Source organism: Telopea speciosissima, chromosome 1 (assembly GCF_018873765.1).
Source record: "Telopea speciosissima isolate NSW1024214 ecotype Mountain lineage chromosome 1, Tspe_v1, whole genome shotgun sequence".
Taxonomy (NCBI): Eukaryota; Viridiplantae; Streptophyta; class Magnoliopsida; order Proteales; family Proteaceae; genus Telopea; species Telopea speciosissima.
Window position 1 is genome coordinate 38760074 of NC_057916.1, and position 16525 is coordinate 38776598.

The 16525-nt window shown below is 40.4% G+C and overlaps 2 protein-coding genes across 2 annotated transcripts; one reads left to right on the plus strand and one right to left on the minus strand.

The window, feature by feature from the left end:
* Positions 1 to 1021: 1021 nt before the first annotated feature.
* Positions 1022 to 3333, minus strand: LOC122648703 (transcription factor MUTE-like). The gene is made up of 3 exons (XM_043841926.1): positions 3187 to 3333; positions 2684 to 3085; positions 1022 to 1293 (listed from the first exon to the last, which is right to left on the minus strand). The coding sequence occupies exons 1-3, from the start codon at positions 3280 to 3282 to the stop codon at positions 1195 to 1197; spliced, it is 597 nt and encodes a 198-aa protein (XP_043697861.1). The 5' UTR covers positions 3283 to 3333; the 3' UTR covers positions 1022 to 1194.
* A 2749-nt stretch (positions 3334 to 6082) lies between these two features.
* On the plus strand, positions 6083 to 7202 carry LOC122649158 (patellin-2-like). Its single transcript, XM_043842535.1, has 2 exons — positions 6083 to 6428; positions 6790 to 7202. The coding sequence occupies exons 1-2, from the start codon at positions 6083 to 6085 to the stop codon at positions 7200 to 7202; spliced, it is 759 nt and encodes a 252-aa protein (XP_043698470.1).
* Positions 7203 to 16525: the final 9323 nt, after the last annotated feature.

Sequence of the window (16525 nt, forward strand, 5' to 3'; positions counted from 1 at the left end):
AGAAAGAATAGTAAATGATGGGGTGGAATAATAAAATAAAAATATACTCCATACCCCCACCTTTCCCATAAAATCCTACCAAATAGAAGAGTGAGGTAAGATAATTCCCTTGCCACATAAGGAGACAAAATATTTATTACATGTAACTTTACCACCTCATGCAAACAAACAACTTTGGCTTTTAGAATTTTATAGAAAACTTTCAAAGTATCCCACCCCACTTTTTTCCATCAAACAAACAGGGCCTCAGTAGTTTATCTTTTGACTACTAAATTTAAGAGAATTCAAAAACAGAAAGAGAATCAACTTAGAGGCTTCTCCTTTGCATGTGGTAGTAGATGATCATGATTAAACAATATTAATATCAATGATAGAAGAGTACCAGATTAACGCAGACAATGTTTTGCATAGTTGGTCTCCCAGTAAAGGAGGGTTTGTGTGCCAAGACAATAAGGGTCATTGTAAAAATCTTTGTCCAACCTTGGTATTGGGTATAAGAGAAAACCTTGGTATGAGTCTGAATAGGGCTGAATAGCAAAACTAGATCCATGTAGCCAATCCCATTTAGTTCGAAAAAGCAACACATATAATGCCTCTCCCTTATTACAGGATCACCTCGTTGACATATTTTCTTTTCTTTCATTTTCTTTTTTGGGTCTACAAAAGTATGTTGGAGGGTTAAGAAGGGTGAAGACAACCCCAGGACCTGGTTACAACAATCGTAGGTCCTTAACCATTGAGCAAGTGAAACCTTTCTTTTGTATATTATTTGTTAACAGGATCAGAATTAGAGTTGAATGCCCCCCACGGTATTCTGGCCTATACAATCCAACATTATTGCATATTTTTTTTTTGCTAAAGATCAGATTGTATATTATTACATATAATTTCCATAATAACTATGATTTATCCAAGTTTGGGTATATAGCTTTGCCATAGGAACCCTAATCAATGCAATAAAGATGTTGATGTTTTCTACCAATCATTGCAGTAGATGCCTTGAGGCTAGGTTCGATCTGCATTTCTCTTCTAGTGCTTAACATCCTTGCGAAAAGGCCATGCTTAGCTTCGGATATCTATGAACAGCAAAAAAATTTTTGTCACTACTTAATATCTAAAGTATGAACATGAAATGAATTGTCTCTACATTAAAGCGTTATAGAATTTCTTATTATCACAAATGTTTGATCAATCTTACAAAGCTCTCTCATTCACGCAAATAACATCTTGGCAGAAGCTCTGTTGAACTTCAACTGTTAGATCCTCCACACTAAGCTGGCATTCGAGCCCAATCTGTCAATAAAAAACACCGGCGGGGGGGGGGGGGGGGAGAGGGTGGGATTATCATTAGATTCAAATAAATATAATTTACCATTACATGGCTACGTACATTAGTAACTAACATAATTTCAATATATGGTCTGAGGTGTTAGTGTACACAATTCTTTATGAAGCCCTTGAACATTAAAAGAAGGAAATGATATTCCCTTCATACCATCTTCCCCCCCCCCTTTTTGGGTGCCAATTAATATGAACATTTGATCTTCTCAATCACCACTTTGGTGATCCTTTTAATTTGGGAGTGTCTGAATAACACCTCTATAGGTGTATTTAGAGCTTGACACCTTCTTTTAATTGTCTCTTATCCTATTTTCAAAAGGTTTTAAGATAGGGGTATAAAAGAATTTTCAAAAATAAGTTGAAAGTGATATATCAACCAGACGTAGGTTCGAATCCTACTTGGGGAACACAGAGAGAGCAATGAACTGGAAGGGAAACATGGACATGTACAAGAAAGACGAAAGCCATGTAGCACTTAAACATCGAAGATGGGATTCAAGTAAAGAAGGATTGGAGATGTCTTTAGGTATATTGATGAGCCCATGCAATAAATAAACACGTAGTTAGGGAGCCAATGGAAGTGTCCGTTGGGGCAGACCAATCAAATCAACCATAAATAGGGATCGGTTCCCTATGTATGGACTAAGGGGGGTTGAGCAGTATCCGTTGATCGTTGGGTGTAATGAATAGAGATCTCCCGCCAGCCGTCTTCTCTTCCTATCACTTTACCTTATTAGGTCATTATCAAAATGTGTCATTGTTATGCACATTTTCCAGCACCCATGTGAAATGATACTATTCCTCTTATTAGAAAAAAAAAAATTGTCATACTAAAAGGACAAAAAAGTAAGATTACAAATTATTTAAAACCTTGAAGGGTGTCAATAAGAAAATCCTCTATACTTCTAAGGATTGTTAATTTTCAATACACAAATCAGATTGCCGATTTTCAAGAGTTTGGCAAACTTAATTTCCTTTACATGATAAATCAATGTTTGGCTAAGAAACCCGATCGATGAGTTAATTCTCATCGAAAAGAGAATGTTGAACTTCAAACCTCACTTGCAAGATGAAGTGCTTTAAATCCATCAAAATCTCTAAGAGTACTTCTCACTACACATAGGACCAAAAGATAGAAGAACAAAAACATGGGCTATTGTATAGAAAGAATAAAGAAGACAGTTCCATTGATTGATCCTTCGACCACACCAGCAACAGTAGTATAAGCATAGAAAGACAATCCATTTAACCTAATCAACCAATGGAATCATCAAACAAATGAGTAGTTAATTGAAATGACTTAGCCAACTTGTAATTGGAAGAGAGTAGTTGTTCTTCATACCTGAATAATGAAGGAGTATAAGACAGTGTCTTCCATGCTACTGATGCTGATATGGAGGATCTCAAATCCAAGTTTCTCCAAGAGAATAATTATTTTCAAAATTTGTCCAGGGATTCGCTTAGATATTGTTCTAAGAATAACATTGGAGCCAGAGATCTTGGCCTCGACATCTGCAACATGAGAATTGCAACACGCGCCCAACTCTTTAACATTTTCAAGCCCAAAAGGACTGTCAGGAGTAGGAAGAGGAGGAGGATGAGTTAGTTGCAGTTGTGGTCTTGGGCTAGGACTAGGGCTAGGGCTTAAGCTCTTTCTTCTCTTCTTGGATTCCAAAGACTGAAGAACCTGGTGCAATTCCTTGATGAATTCTATTACTCCTCCTATGATGGATGCTTGGTCGCCCTTGATTGACACAAGAAAAGAGTTTTAGGGTTTACATAGATGTGAAAGAGAGAGAGAGAGAGAGAGAGAGAGAGAGAGAGAGAGTGAGTGAGAGTGTGTACCCTTTTAATATAGAAGCATGGAGTCAAAGAGCGTAAAGCCCTGAGATTCTCGTTCATTTGCCTTCTCCTGTTCCTCTCAACAGCTATATGGGCCATGTTTTTTCTGGTGACAAAATTCCTCAAGTCTCTTTTTGGTGTTCGATCTTTTTCTGGTGTTTGCTTTGCTTCAAACCCACAAACGCAGTTGAAACAATTTATATAGAAGAACAGATAGAGAGATCAAAGACGGTGCAAGTAAGTAAACTCTCTCTCTTGCTCTACTCTCGAGAACCATGTCTGGGTTCTCATTAAATGCTTATGTTGCAGTCCCGTGAGGTACTCTCTCTCTCGTATACTATTATGGCCATAATACGTGGCCGCGTGAGATCTTAAAAAAAATAATAATAATAATTTATAGGGTGGATGAAGGAAGTTTCTATCACCTGCCTTGTGCACATGTGCATCAACTCTTCTTCAATTCATTGTCTCTATCATGCCCCATGCATGTCATTCTCAACTCCAATTTCCGAATTGGTACCTTTTGTATTTATTCTGCTATATATTGCTTACTTACCCGCACGCCCTCCTCTGGCCTCTTCCCTTTTTGGTGAGTTTCATAGAAAACTTCTAAATAATGGATGGATGAGAATTGAAAACAACATCACCGCTCTTGCCTATCAACTACCCTGCCCATCTCAGTTCTTTTCATTCCATGCAAATCTATCTACATTCTTATATTCATGAAAATGCACAAGTACAATTATCCATTTATCCTCATATAGATCATGAATTATTAAGCTTGTATCTTAAAATCAATTAGTTCAAAGTGGGGTGGTCTCTTGTGGCTCTTATATTTAATAGTCAAAGCACCACAACCAATGTGGTATTACTTCAATACTCCCCCTTATGTGAAGGCCTTCTTGTGGGTTCTTTCTTTGTGAGTAGAGCAAAGCCCATCATCAACAGAGGCTCAACATACCCGCTTTGATACCATATTAAGCTTTCATTTTAAAACCAATTGGTTCAAAGTGGGGTGACCTCTTGTGGCTCTTATAATTGATAGTTAGAGCATCTACCGCCGATGTGGGATTACCTCAATATGAATGAAGACCCAGTTGAAAATGAAACTCTCAGTCTGTGTCAAAAAACAAAAAAATAAAAATTAAGAAATGATCCTCTTTCACTCTGGATTTACACTAGGATTCATACTGACTTTGTTTTGTTTATTTATTATGGGGATGAAATGTACACGCAGAAACTAGGTGATCACTAGAACCATCCATATATAGTATAACTGTAAGCCAAACAAGGTATTGCCCGTGAGGGAATGAATACTACTACTTGTATATAATATAGGGGTCTGAAAGGACAAACACCACCTTACCTTCACTCACACCGAGCAAATGGGGCCTTTTAATTGTAACTTTTAGGGCTTTTGTCAAATGTTGTAAAGTAGTGTGAGAACTTTGCTAGGCTGGTGGGCTTGAAGAGAAGAATTAGAAAAAGCCTTTGATAGATTAGTGTGTTCTGCAATTAGTCCCTAACTAATCGAGACGTGAATTTAACACATAAGTTAATACTATGGGATAACTGTCGGTCAAAAGCTTACTAGCATACTACTTACTCAAAATTAAACCTTTTTTTTTCCTAGGAAGAAATTTATTCATTAGAACGAGAAGAACGCAGACTCCTCCAATCATGGAGTCTTCGTTTGATTGCAAGGGGAATTAAAGGGAAGGGAAGTGAAATTTTCTAAAAAAAAAAAAAAAAAAAAAAAAAAGACCTTTGGAATCATTAATCCATGTGACTATATCACTTATTCCAAATTATAGTATATTTGGTTATTAAATTTCACTTTACTTTGCATCCATTTCCCTTTGGTTTAAAAAATAGAATAAAATTAGATGGAACATGAATCATTACTAAATACCGGAGGAAATTTAAGTAATTTATCCAATCACTTGGGATAATAATTACAATTGTTTCTATTTTTTTTATTTTTTATTTTTTACTTCCCTTCCCTTTAATTTCCATCCCAATCAAACGTAGCCGGTATGGAATATTTTGGCTAAACTATCGTACATATTATCGACAATGCCTTTCTTTCTAAGGAGTTAGCAATCTTGTTGATCTTCCTAGGAATACATGATACTCTTCACATCTTTTGGGTTGACAACTCAGTTGCTCAAAAGAACACCACCCCCTTGTATAAATGGATACGTACAAGGTGAACCTCTCCACAAGAATATTAAGAGGATGAGGCTCATAAGAATTTTCTTTTCTATGTTACAGTTTGTATCTAAAGATCAGATCAACACACAGATTGGAATGTAATATGGGCCTAGAGGATAAATTTTTTCACTCCACCTACACTCCTCCACGTAATTAATATTAACAGTACTAAAAAGAATCCAAATCGCATAGCAAATGTATACACTGAGGCATTCATAATTAAGGGTTCTGTGTAGAACCTAGAAAACCCTTCTTAGTCGGCTCCGGCTACCATTTGGTTGCAAGGGAAATTGAAAGGAAGGAAAATAAAAATTTTCAAACCTAAAAACAAATAAATTTGTAATCATTATCCTATGTGATTGTATAAACGACTTAAATTTCTTATCATATTTAGTTGTCATACATTTTATCTGTAATTTTATTTAACTTTTTAAACCGAAGGCATTTGGATGCATGGTAAAGTGAAATTTTATAACCAAATATGAAATGATTTAGACTACGTTTGCTACCGTTCTTCGTATAGAACGAACGGGTGTTTTTACCCAGAAACTTTTTTTTGTTCATTTTTGGACTGGAACAACATTCTGTGTATGTATACTATTTGGCAAATTCTCTCTTTCTAATCAAATTTCCATCTGATCGAAGAAACCCCAGAAACCTATCTTTTTCTTTTTCTTATGCAGCCATGGCAGAAGAAACTCAGACAAAAGCAGAAGAAGCAGTGGTGGTTGAGACTGAGAAAGAGACAGCACCACCTGCACCGCTGGCGGAGGTGCCAGAGATGGAGGAGCCTATCAAATCAACCGTTGTAGAAGAAGCTGTTGATGCTGCTACTATTACAACTGAGGAGTCTGAGAAGTCAGAGGCCACTGAGGTAGAGTCCATAGGTCAAGCGGTTACTTTCCAGGAGGAGAGCAATGTCGTCGCTGATCTTCCTGACCCAGAAAAGAAGGCTCTTGAAGAGCTGATGAAGCTCATCCAGGAAATGATACAAATAGTGCACACGTGGAGGAGAATCAAAGTCATATTCAGTTAGAAGACTCAAGTGCACAGGTTCAGCAAGAAGCCACTTGGGCAACAGACAATCCATCAAATGGGAGAAGAATTAGGAAATTACCAGTTTGGGCAAATGATTACATCATGATGATGTAGGGGGAATAAGGTTGTTAGCTATTTTGGGTACAACTATTAGTTTGTTAGGATTGTTAGGAATTTGTTGTTGCTCCAAGAGACATTGTATTCATTCTATTAAGAAAGGAAAAGTTAGTTTTAATCATTCTCTTCTCATGATTCTTGGCTGGAATTTTCCAGATTTCCGTTTTTCTTTTGTTTGTGGTTCTACAAGGGAATTACCCCCTTTCTCTTCTTAACAATGCCCTTAACAAAAAAAAGAGTTCATAGCTCCTCCACCGCCAGTGGTGAAGGAGGAACGGAAGTTCACAGAGGAGGAGAAGAAGGCCGAGACTAAAGAAGCCCCTGCCCCTGCTGAGGAAAAGTCGGATACTACTGAAGATGCTACTGCCGAGGCTCCGACACCAACAGTGATGGAAGAGCCCCCGAAGCTGAAGGCTAGTGATGTTGCAGAATCGACACTGACGGAGAAAGTGAAGAAGGAGAAGAAAGAAGAGGTGACGCCACCAGAACCAGAATCGACACCGGGGGCGATGCTATCATTGAAGGTGGAGTTCGTCTCTCCCAATCACAGAGAAGCTGTGAAGGCCTTTGGAAATGTCGGGTCTTGTTGTATTATTATTTCAAAAAAGGCACTTTTTGAATCAATATATTATTTCAAAAAGCACTTTTAGAGTCAATGTGAATCAAAGTTTCAAAAATATGTTTTTTGTTCATTCCCTCCATTTATTTAGTTTGAATTTGTTGTGCACTCTTGTGTGCAAGAGGTAATATTGAGCTCAAGAATAGTCTCACATTGGTTGTGGGAGAGTAGCTTGAGGGGTATATATATATGGTTGGTTCCTTAAGGTGTGAGCCCTTTAGAGAGGTAGTCACCCTACTTTCTAGTGTGTGTGGGGGGGGGGGTCCTTTGGGTACTTTTGAATCACGCGCTGAGCCAAGCTGCACCGAGCCGAGCCGGGCCGGGCTGTGGCCGAGGCTGAGGTTGGGGTCGAGGTTGGGGTTGAGGTGTGGGTAAAACCTTATTTTGAGATAGTAGAAGTTTTGCACTTTTGAGTTTTAATTTTCATTTTAAAACTCGTTTGGTTCACCCATGGTTCATCTATACGGTTGAACTGTATATGCCTATTCATACACGTATACGAAAAGATACACCCCCTCCCTGTATGTGAAGGAAATACATATTATCTGTACATAGGTCACTTGTATTCGTATGAATATATCCTTTCATGAAAGGATACTCCAGTACTATATATATACAAAGTCTTGCCTGCCATTTGACACACAACAAAACGAATTGTCTCTGCAACAGTCCATTCCAAAGACTTGTCTTTACTGTATTTTCTTATTTAATAGAGGGCTAGTATAGCCGTTTGGTATCCTTAGTACTCGTATCAGGTTCTGCAGCTTATACGTTTAAGAGTTGTTTCAACCCTGTTGTAGAAGTGGGGGCATCTAAAACCTTAAGGAAAGTATCTGTTAGATACGACTCAACTCACCTTGTTCGTGCTTGTTCCTGTGTGTGCTGTTTGGAGTTCTCCTCTCTGGTTCATGTCTCGATACTGATAACAGGTATTTTTCTTATTACTGTGTTACAAATTAGTCTTACAGTATTTGCCTTGTATAACAGGTCTTTTCAGTTTTTAGGTTCATATTGTGCTGTTGTAAGTTGTTCTTGAGGATGAAAAACACCTTGGAGTGTTATGCAAAACTTGTTACACAAACCTTTTTCTTGCCTAGTTCGTTCTTTAAGAATGATAGAATGAACTGAAATGCCAAATATCATTTACATGTTTTTCCATTCTCGGAGAACAAAAGAACGCATAAGAAAGTTCCGCAAACCATTACCAAACATAACCTTAAAGTTAGTGAAATAGTAGCATAGGGGTGATGATTACAAAAATTTCTAGGTTTGAAAATTGGGGCAATCACTATCACTACCCTACACTTAGCCTATATGTATTAAAACTACCCTACCTTAAACATCTTTTCTAAAACTACCCTGCTTTTAAACTTTTACATCTCCTTCTACCCTCATGTTTTTAAATACCCAGATTGCCCTTCCTTTTCACCTAGTAACCTGCTAATCTATTTAACCTACTATTCATCTTCTATTTTTTACTATTTTTGTCATTAAAATAGTAAAAAATGAAAGCACCCACCCGCTTCTTCTCTCTCCCATTTTTTACTCCATTCGTTTTTTTTTTCCTTCAATTTTTTCTATTTAATTTATTTTTTATTCAACATTTCGTCCTCATCGTTCTCTTTCGAACAGATCATGGTTCTAAGTGTTGGTATCGTATCACTCATATCGGGCGATACGTACCGGTTTTGCTAGTCACCGATACTGTATTAGTAGCACGATACGAAAAAGGGGTATAATGGTAAAAAAAAACTCATTTTAAAGGAGATTCAGGGGTAATTTTGCTTGATACAGCTGATCCAGGTCAATACCGTATCAATTTTGCAGGTTACCGATACCTGTTCTGATACCGTGCACTAAAATCATGGAACAGGTGGACTCTCTTCAAAACACCGCACTAGCTTCGTCTCTCTCTTCCTCTTTTTATTCAATTTACTTTTTACTATTTTTTATGTCCATGGTTTTAGTGCACGGTATCGGAACGGGTATCGGTAACCTACAAAATCGATACGATACCGATACGGTATCGGCCTGGATCGACTGTATTGGGCAAAATTACCCTAGAATTTCCTTAAAAAATGAGTTCTCTGACCATTTTACCCCTTGTCAGTATCGTGCTACCAATACGGTATCAGCATGGTATCGGTATCGGTGACTAACACCGGTACATCGCCCGATACGGGCGACACGATACCGATACTTAGAACCATGATCTATTTGAAGAACGATGAAGATGAAATGTTGAATAAAAAATTAATTAAATATAAGAATTGAAGAAAAAACAAAAAAAAAAAAAAAAAAATTGAATGGGATGAAAAATGGGAGAGAAGAAGTGGGTGGGTGCTTCATTTTTTACTATTTTAAGGATAAAAATAGTAAAAAATAGAAGATGAATGGTAGGTTAAATAGATTAGCAAGTTACTAGGTGAAAAAGAAGGGTAATCTAGGTATTTAAAAACATGAGGGTAGAAGGAGATGTAAAAGTTTAAAAGCAGGGTAGTTTCAGAAAAGAAGTTTAAGATAGGGTAGTTTTAGTAAATATAGGCTAAGTGTAGGGTAGTGATAGTAATTGCCTCTTGAAAATTACACTTTTCTTCCATGTAATTTCTCTTGCAACCAAACGGAGCCATCGGGTTGCAAGGAAAGGAAGTGAAGTGAAGTCGAATTAGATAAAAAAAAATATAAAAATAGAAAGTTTTATAATCATGATTATATAATTTTCTTGAAGTCCTCACTAAATATGCTATTCATATTTTTCAAATGGAGTCTTTATTTTTCTTTGTAAAACAAAGGAGTTTGGTTACAAATATAGACAATTTAATAATACTAGAATTGAAATATTTTAAAGTTAGTTACACAATCATGTTAGCCAACAATTACAAAAAATTTCATTTTGATTTACGGAAAGTTTTCCTTCATCCATTGAATCTCTTCACCCACCATTGTGATCTTATCATTTCTCCCCTCTATTGATGCAACTCAGTCCTTTTGATTTTGATTTGATTTCCCTCCCCTTTACCTTTATTTCCCTTGCAACCAGTCTGAGCCAACATTTCTCTCATGAGTCATGACTCCGAGTTGTGCTAACCCTACAAATTAAATATTAATGTAACTGGTGAAATAATGAACTACAAGGTGGTAATGGAATACTGTATTATTAGACCATAAGCAGCTAACTGTGGTTAGTATTAACAGGTAGGATTTAAGATGTGAGGAAACCAAATGGGTTAGGCACCTCGAGGGTGCCCAAGAGGAAGCCACTTTTTCTTCTCTATTGATAGGATTAACGCATGGAGTTGCAAAGAACTGAAGAACTGGGCCGGGCTTGGGCCCTGAAAAGCTTATGTGGGCCAAGTCAAACCTTGGGACTGAAGAAATGAGCTAGCTCAGCTTGGCCTATCTATCAGGCCATCAGAAAAACTGATCGACGAGACTATAAGATGAAAGATCTCAAATGGGGTATCAGCAGGGGAAAATTATCTCCTCAATTTGCTTCCTCAATTCCTCTAATAGAGGGAGGTGGACCCCACCTGGGCAGGGGGTAGGGTGGTCATTTCTATCCCTTATTAGATGGAATTGAGGAAATTGAGGAACAGACCAATTGAGGGGATGAAAATCCCAGGGAAACCAGAGTATCAAATAAAATCCAATACTAAAGTAGCAAAAAATAAAAATAAAACAAGGAATTCACAGGAACAGCAGGGCCCAACCTTTTTAACTGGTCCTATTGGTTGGACCAGGATAGCTGAGCCTAATGCCACAACTATAACCCAGCAGGGCCCAGCCTCCTGATTTGCGATTTTTGAACCCTATCCCAACCCACAGGCTGGAAATAGTTGGGAAGAGGCAATGAGATGGATTAATTATTTGTTACTTTTTGTGATCTATCTCAATCATATGACGTTCCATGCTTTTATTGAATTTATATATATATCAATCAATTCAATATTTTTTTTAGTAGAATAATAAAATCAATTTTTGACATTACATTTTGGTTGATAATGTCCTATCATATAGTGTACAATAATTTAATACCTCCATATCCCAAAAGAAAGGGGAACAGGGGAAAAAAGAGGTCGGGGGAGGGGGGGGGGGCACCCTCCACCAGGAGGTCGAGATTACACAGATCTTTAATCTTGTGAACTTCTTATAAACTATACAAAAGTATCCTGGATAGAGGACCCGTTAATGGTGATCAAGTTTTGGTTGATAAGGATTTGAGAGGACATATGTATTAGGACTAAGTTTCCCTCTACCCATAGAGGACGGTTCACCCACCATTTTAGGGTTTATAAATCCTTCTTAGGGTTTTTGTATGTTCCAAAATATCCACCCAATACCTTTTCCTGTCCTCTCCCATCCTGCGGTATCCCATTCACTACGGGTGGAGGGAAACTCGTTCCTATATACTATATGATGTAAAGATTATTGTATTTCTATTAACACAATTGATTTATTTTTTATTTAAAAAAAATTGTCATCCAATTTAGTCTTGGATGTTGTCATTCGATACTACAAGGATGCTAACATTCTCTTCACCATGTTGGAGTAACGTGGGAGATTTTCTCCCGCAGTGGCATTGTGGGAACCCTCTCCCCTTTAAAAAAGAGACGAAGAACATTGCTTGGTCATGTGCCCCCTGCACAAAATTACCACCATGACCCGTAAAACAAAAAATCCTAGGGAAAATTTCTATCATTGCCCTGTATTTACCCCTTGTTTACTCAAACTTTTTACATCTGAGTCCCCCAAAAAAACAAACTCTTATATCTCCTTTCCCCTAGTAATTTAAAATACGCAAATTACCCTCCCATGATTCATTCGTCCTATTTTTGTTTAATTTTTTATTCATATAAGTGGGACCCACTTCTTCTCTTCTCTTCAACTGAAGTCCTCTATTTTCCTCTTACTGTCTTGTCTTTCACTCGAATGGAATGAAAGGAAAAAAACAACCCCAATAGCTCGGCTTTCTCCTGGATTGGGCTCCTCTCCAGCGCATCCCTAGTTGGAGATCGTCCAGTGTAGTAGAAGGCATCGAAATGTGGCCTAGGTGCCATTCCGACAGCATGGATCAAGTTGGAATTGAAGATTTCAATCTCTCTCTCCATCGGATGTGCACCACACCCAACTTTGCTTCATCTATCCGCGTAGTCTAAATGGCACCCAGGCCATGTGGCGATGCCTACTGTCATGTTGGACGATCTCTAGCTCAAGGATGCGCTGGAGAGAGCGATCCCGCTCTCTCTCACTCTTAAATAAAAGAGGAAAAGAGAAAGAGGATTCTTGAGCAAGCAACTTAGAAACTGTTGCATCAAGAACTGGGGTGGAGGGTGCCGTTCCTGCAAAGAAGAAAACAGCAATAGAGGACCGGGTTGAGCCGGTTTAGTCGCTCTGATGCCTAAGTCAGAACTCTCTAGCAACAAATAGTAGTGATTGAATATTTTATGATCATGGAATGAGGTTACCCCGTTATTTATAGGCGGTTGGGAGAGTCCTGCAGGCGGTGACGTGACTTAACAGGAAAGGGAGTTCCCTTGGCGTGAGTTTAGGAGACTAGGAGTCCTTTTAGGGTTAGGGGTGAGTCCCCACTCTGTCATGCCTCATCAGGCTAGATTAGCGCATTAATTTAGGGTCGTTAGGGCCATCCTGCTTCATTTTCGGGATATGATTTCACCGTTTTATCCAGATTTGTTATTGTGGTGTGGTCGGGCCTCTGCTAGGATCGGTTTGCCATTTATATTCGGTCGGCCTTTTCTCCACCTCGTCCATCATGCAACGACCTGGTCAAGCACCCACGCTTCATTCTCTCCGACCTCTCTCCCTAGAGGACACATGTGTCTCCCCTCTATTGGGTGCCGATTTTATGATGTATCACGAGCCCCCCACTCCTTCGTATGTTCACATTCGGAGAAAGTTGAATCGCCCCCTTACGGGTTACTCCCCTGCTAGGTTTCTCGCTTCGAGGTTATCATTAAGATGTGACGGTCGACAGTTGCATGATGGTTCGTATCTCGAGCGACGCATGGCTTCAAGTCATTATGGTGCCTCGGGCAGGGCTACCGTCGCCCGCTTCCTGCCGTTGATGCCTTTTGTACTCAATAGTTGGATCCTGACAATCCTCCTTCTTGCTCCTATAAATTCGCAATTCCTTCCTTTCATTTCTTCTCCTGCTTCTTTGGTTTTCTCGCTTTCTCTTAACTTTGCTTTGTCTTCCTGCTCTCGGCTCGTTCCTAAACTCATTTAGCTCATCCTTTGCACATCCATTTGCGTTTCCATCACGAGTCTTTAGTTCTTCTTCTCGAGCCACTAAGTCTTCTCCTCCTAATCTTTTCTATGTCTTCTGATTCTTCCTCCCAAGAGCCTATTCCAGACTCTCGGGACATCATCTGGATGAGTGGGGATTCTGACCCTGATGTGAGTTCCTAGAGGACTCACGATGACCAATCTGTCCTGTTTGGGTTTAAGAGCTTCACGGCTCGGTATGGTCACCTAGCAAGCTCCTCTACCAACCCGTTGAGGAGAAGTAGCCTTAGGTCTGCCCATGTCCTTGAAGAGAGAACTGCTAAGGGCGGCCCTACTCGTGATGAGGAGGAGAATGAGGCCCAGGAAGACGAAGGGGCCGATGTTAGGGAAGATGATGACGATGAGTCTGATTTGACTTCGGTGACGCTGGTGGGATCGTCAGGGGGCAAACTCTTACGAGAGTGTCCTGAACAAATGGGCTTTAGCGGCTTTGCAGAGCCGGTACCGAGTTCCCAAGGAAATCCCGATGCGCGCCTCGAGCTCACTCGATAAAGCAAGCTACTTCCGTGAGGGCGAGTGTGCCTGTTCGCGGTCGTGTTTACCTGAGCCTTCGCCTCCCGGCCCGGGACTTTGCAGTGGACATCCTCAACCACTTCACTCTCTCTCCGGGGTAGCTGGTAGCGAACTCGTGGAGACAGATTTTTGGCTTCTACCTATACTTCGCCTAGGTCAGCCAGGAGACAATTGCCGCCCTCTTCACCTACTTTTTCATGCTGAAGAAGATAGCTAGGGGGTGGTACTATCTCTCTCTTCGCCCTTGATGGGGTTGTTGAAGTCTGTTCAGCTTGTCAGCCACATGCCTCAGTCGCCCAAGAAGTGGAAGGATTGCTTCTTTTTTGATCGGATACCAGGGACTCCCTTTCGATTGGAGGGGAGGAAAATCCGCCTCAAGGCCGTGAATCGCTTGCCCAAGCTGCTCCCATACGGCCAAGAATGCATTAGCATGTGCCTGCACGACGAACCTTTTGACATCCATAAGTTGAAAAAGGAAGACCTGTTGGCCCGCTATGGTTTGAGCTCGGCTCAGGGTAAGTTTCCTCGGCCCGGGTGGATGCCCCTTCGTGTTATTTCCATTTTGATTCTAACCTAAGTTTATCTAATTTTCAATGGACATTCGACTGAATCGCAAGGCGTTCAGATCTGATGCAGCTGAGCATAAGAGGAAGTTGGCGGAGAAGCAGGCCAATCGCGAGAAGGCATCCGCGGGCCTGACCACTGTGGAAGGGCCTCCGAAGGCCCCACCCAAGGACAAGGAGCATGCCCCTCCATGCGCTCCTCAGGCGTCTTCAGCTGAGGAGAGCCACAAAAGGAAGGGCCCTCCTCTTCAACAATGCCTGAAGAAGGGTGCTCACACCGCCAGCACGTGCGAGGAGGTGATCCCCCTGGATCGCAAGCCCGGGGGTAAGGGAAAGACCCTCCCCGAAAGTGGCCCCGCCTGGTCCCCAAGTGGGAGATCTATGAGGGTGACTCTGCCTTTGAGGAGCTGCAGGTCATGCGGGAGTGGCTAGAGCAGAGTTGCCTCCCTACAGATCAGGCCGCCGTCGGGGATATGACCGACGAGCACCTCGTCACTTCTCTCGGCCCAGAAGTGGCCTTGGTGGGTTCCCTTCACAGCGTTCTTCTCTTTTTTCCTTTCTTTTTTCTTTCTATTTTTTTTTTTGGCGCTGTGTTCTGACATCATGTGGTCGTCATTTCAGGTCGTTGCTAAGGTTGTCGATACTGTCAAGTGACTGGAGAAGTACCACAACCTATACCACAAGGAGAAGAAGGCCCACAAGGTTGCTGAGGCCCAGGTGTTGGATCTTTCTAAGGACTACTCCTCATTGGAGGCCAAGGCCCGGGACTATGAGGGAACATTCTCTGCCCTGACTAAAAGGAAGGACACCCTGGAAGAAGAGGCCGCCGCCGCAACCAAAAAAATTGAGACTTTGGAGAAAAAGCTGGAGGAAGCCTGAGTGAGCAACGATGCGATCCGAGATTAGGCTGTGGAGGATTTCAAGAAGTCTTCTGAGCTTGAGGCCTTTGTCAAGGGGAAGTCATAAGAGGCGTATGACTACGGTGTTAGTGACACTGTTGAGTACGTCTTCAATGAGGACCCCAAATTTAAATTTGACAATTTCAACGCGTACATCCCTCCTCCAATGAAGTCTCTTGCCCTGGCTCTTCCTAGCGAGGTCGTCCCTACCACTCAAGATCAGGATCGCGAGACATTCAATGAATTAATAATCTAATCAGTTTGGCCTCATTTTTCCCACCCATGCATCAAGGTCCCTTGAAATCTCACAAGTACAAAAAAAATGAAAATTTTTTTAAAAAAAATCCCAATTATGCATCTTGTAGTGTCCATTAACTCAAAGAAGTACACAGATCTTAGGTATTGGTCTCGATCCATATTGATATTGATACAAAAAATCCATATCAGGTCGGATCAAACAATTTTGCCTCTCAAGATATTAATACCTTAGTTTTTGGATCATTATATATATATCTTTGGTACGATCAAAAAAATAAAAAGACTAATAGCACCAGTATTGTAATAAAAAAAAAAAAAAAAAAAAAAAAAAAAACTAACTAATAGTGAAAGACTAAAAATCAGTATCATATCGGTTTAGGTATCGGCCATATATACGTAGGACCCAATACGATACCGACGTTTAACCCGAAAAGATCCAGATCCATTCAATTTGATGCTGCTGCCACAGTATCAATGGTACACGGATTTTGGATCCTCTATTGCTGAGCTGCCCAGTAGGACCATGCTGCCCAGACATGGTATTGCACGTAATATCCACCTTACCCTTGCCCAAACGTCTTACCCGAATGAAAGTAAAACGATTATTGCACGTAGCACCGTGTCTGGGCAGCACGGTCATACCGAGCAGCTCGACAATAGAGGATCTAACTATTTGGTCGTCATACCCGAAAGCAAAATGAGTAGTTTAAAAAAACCACCAGCAGCCACAAGTAGATAGCAATTATCAGAACTGAGGATGCCAGCTAGGAATCAAGAGGCACACACGTATTGAAAGCTGATAGTCAAAGTCAAACTTG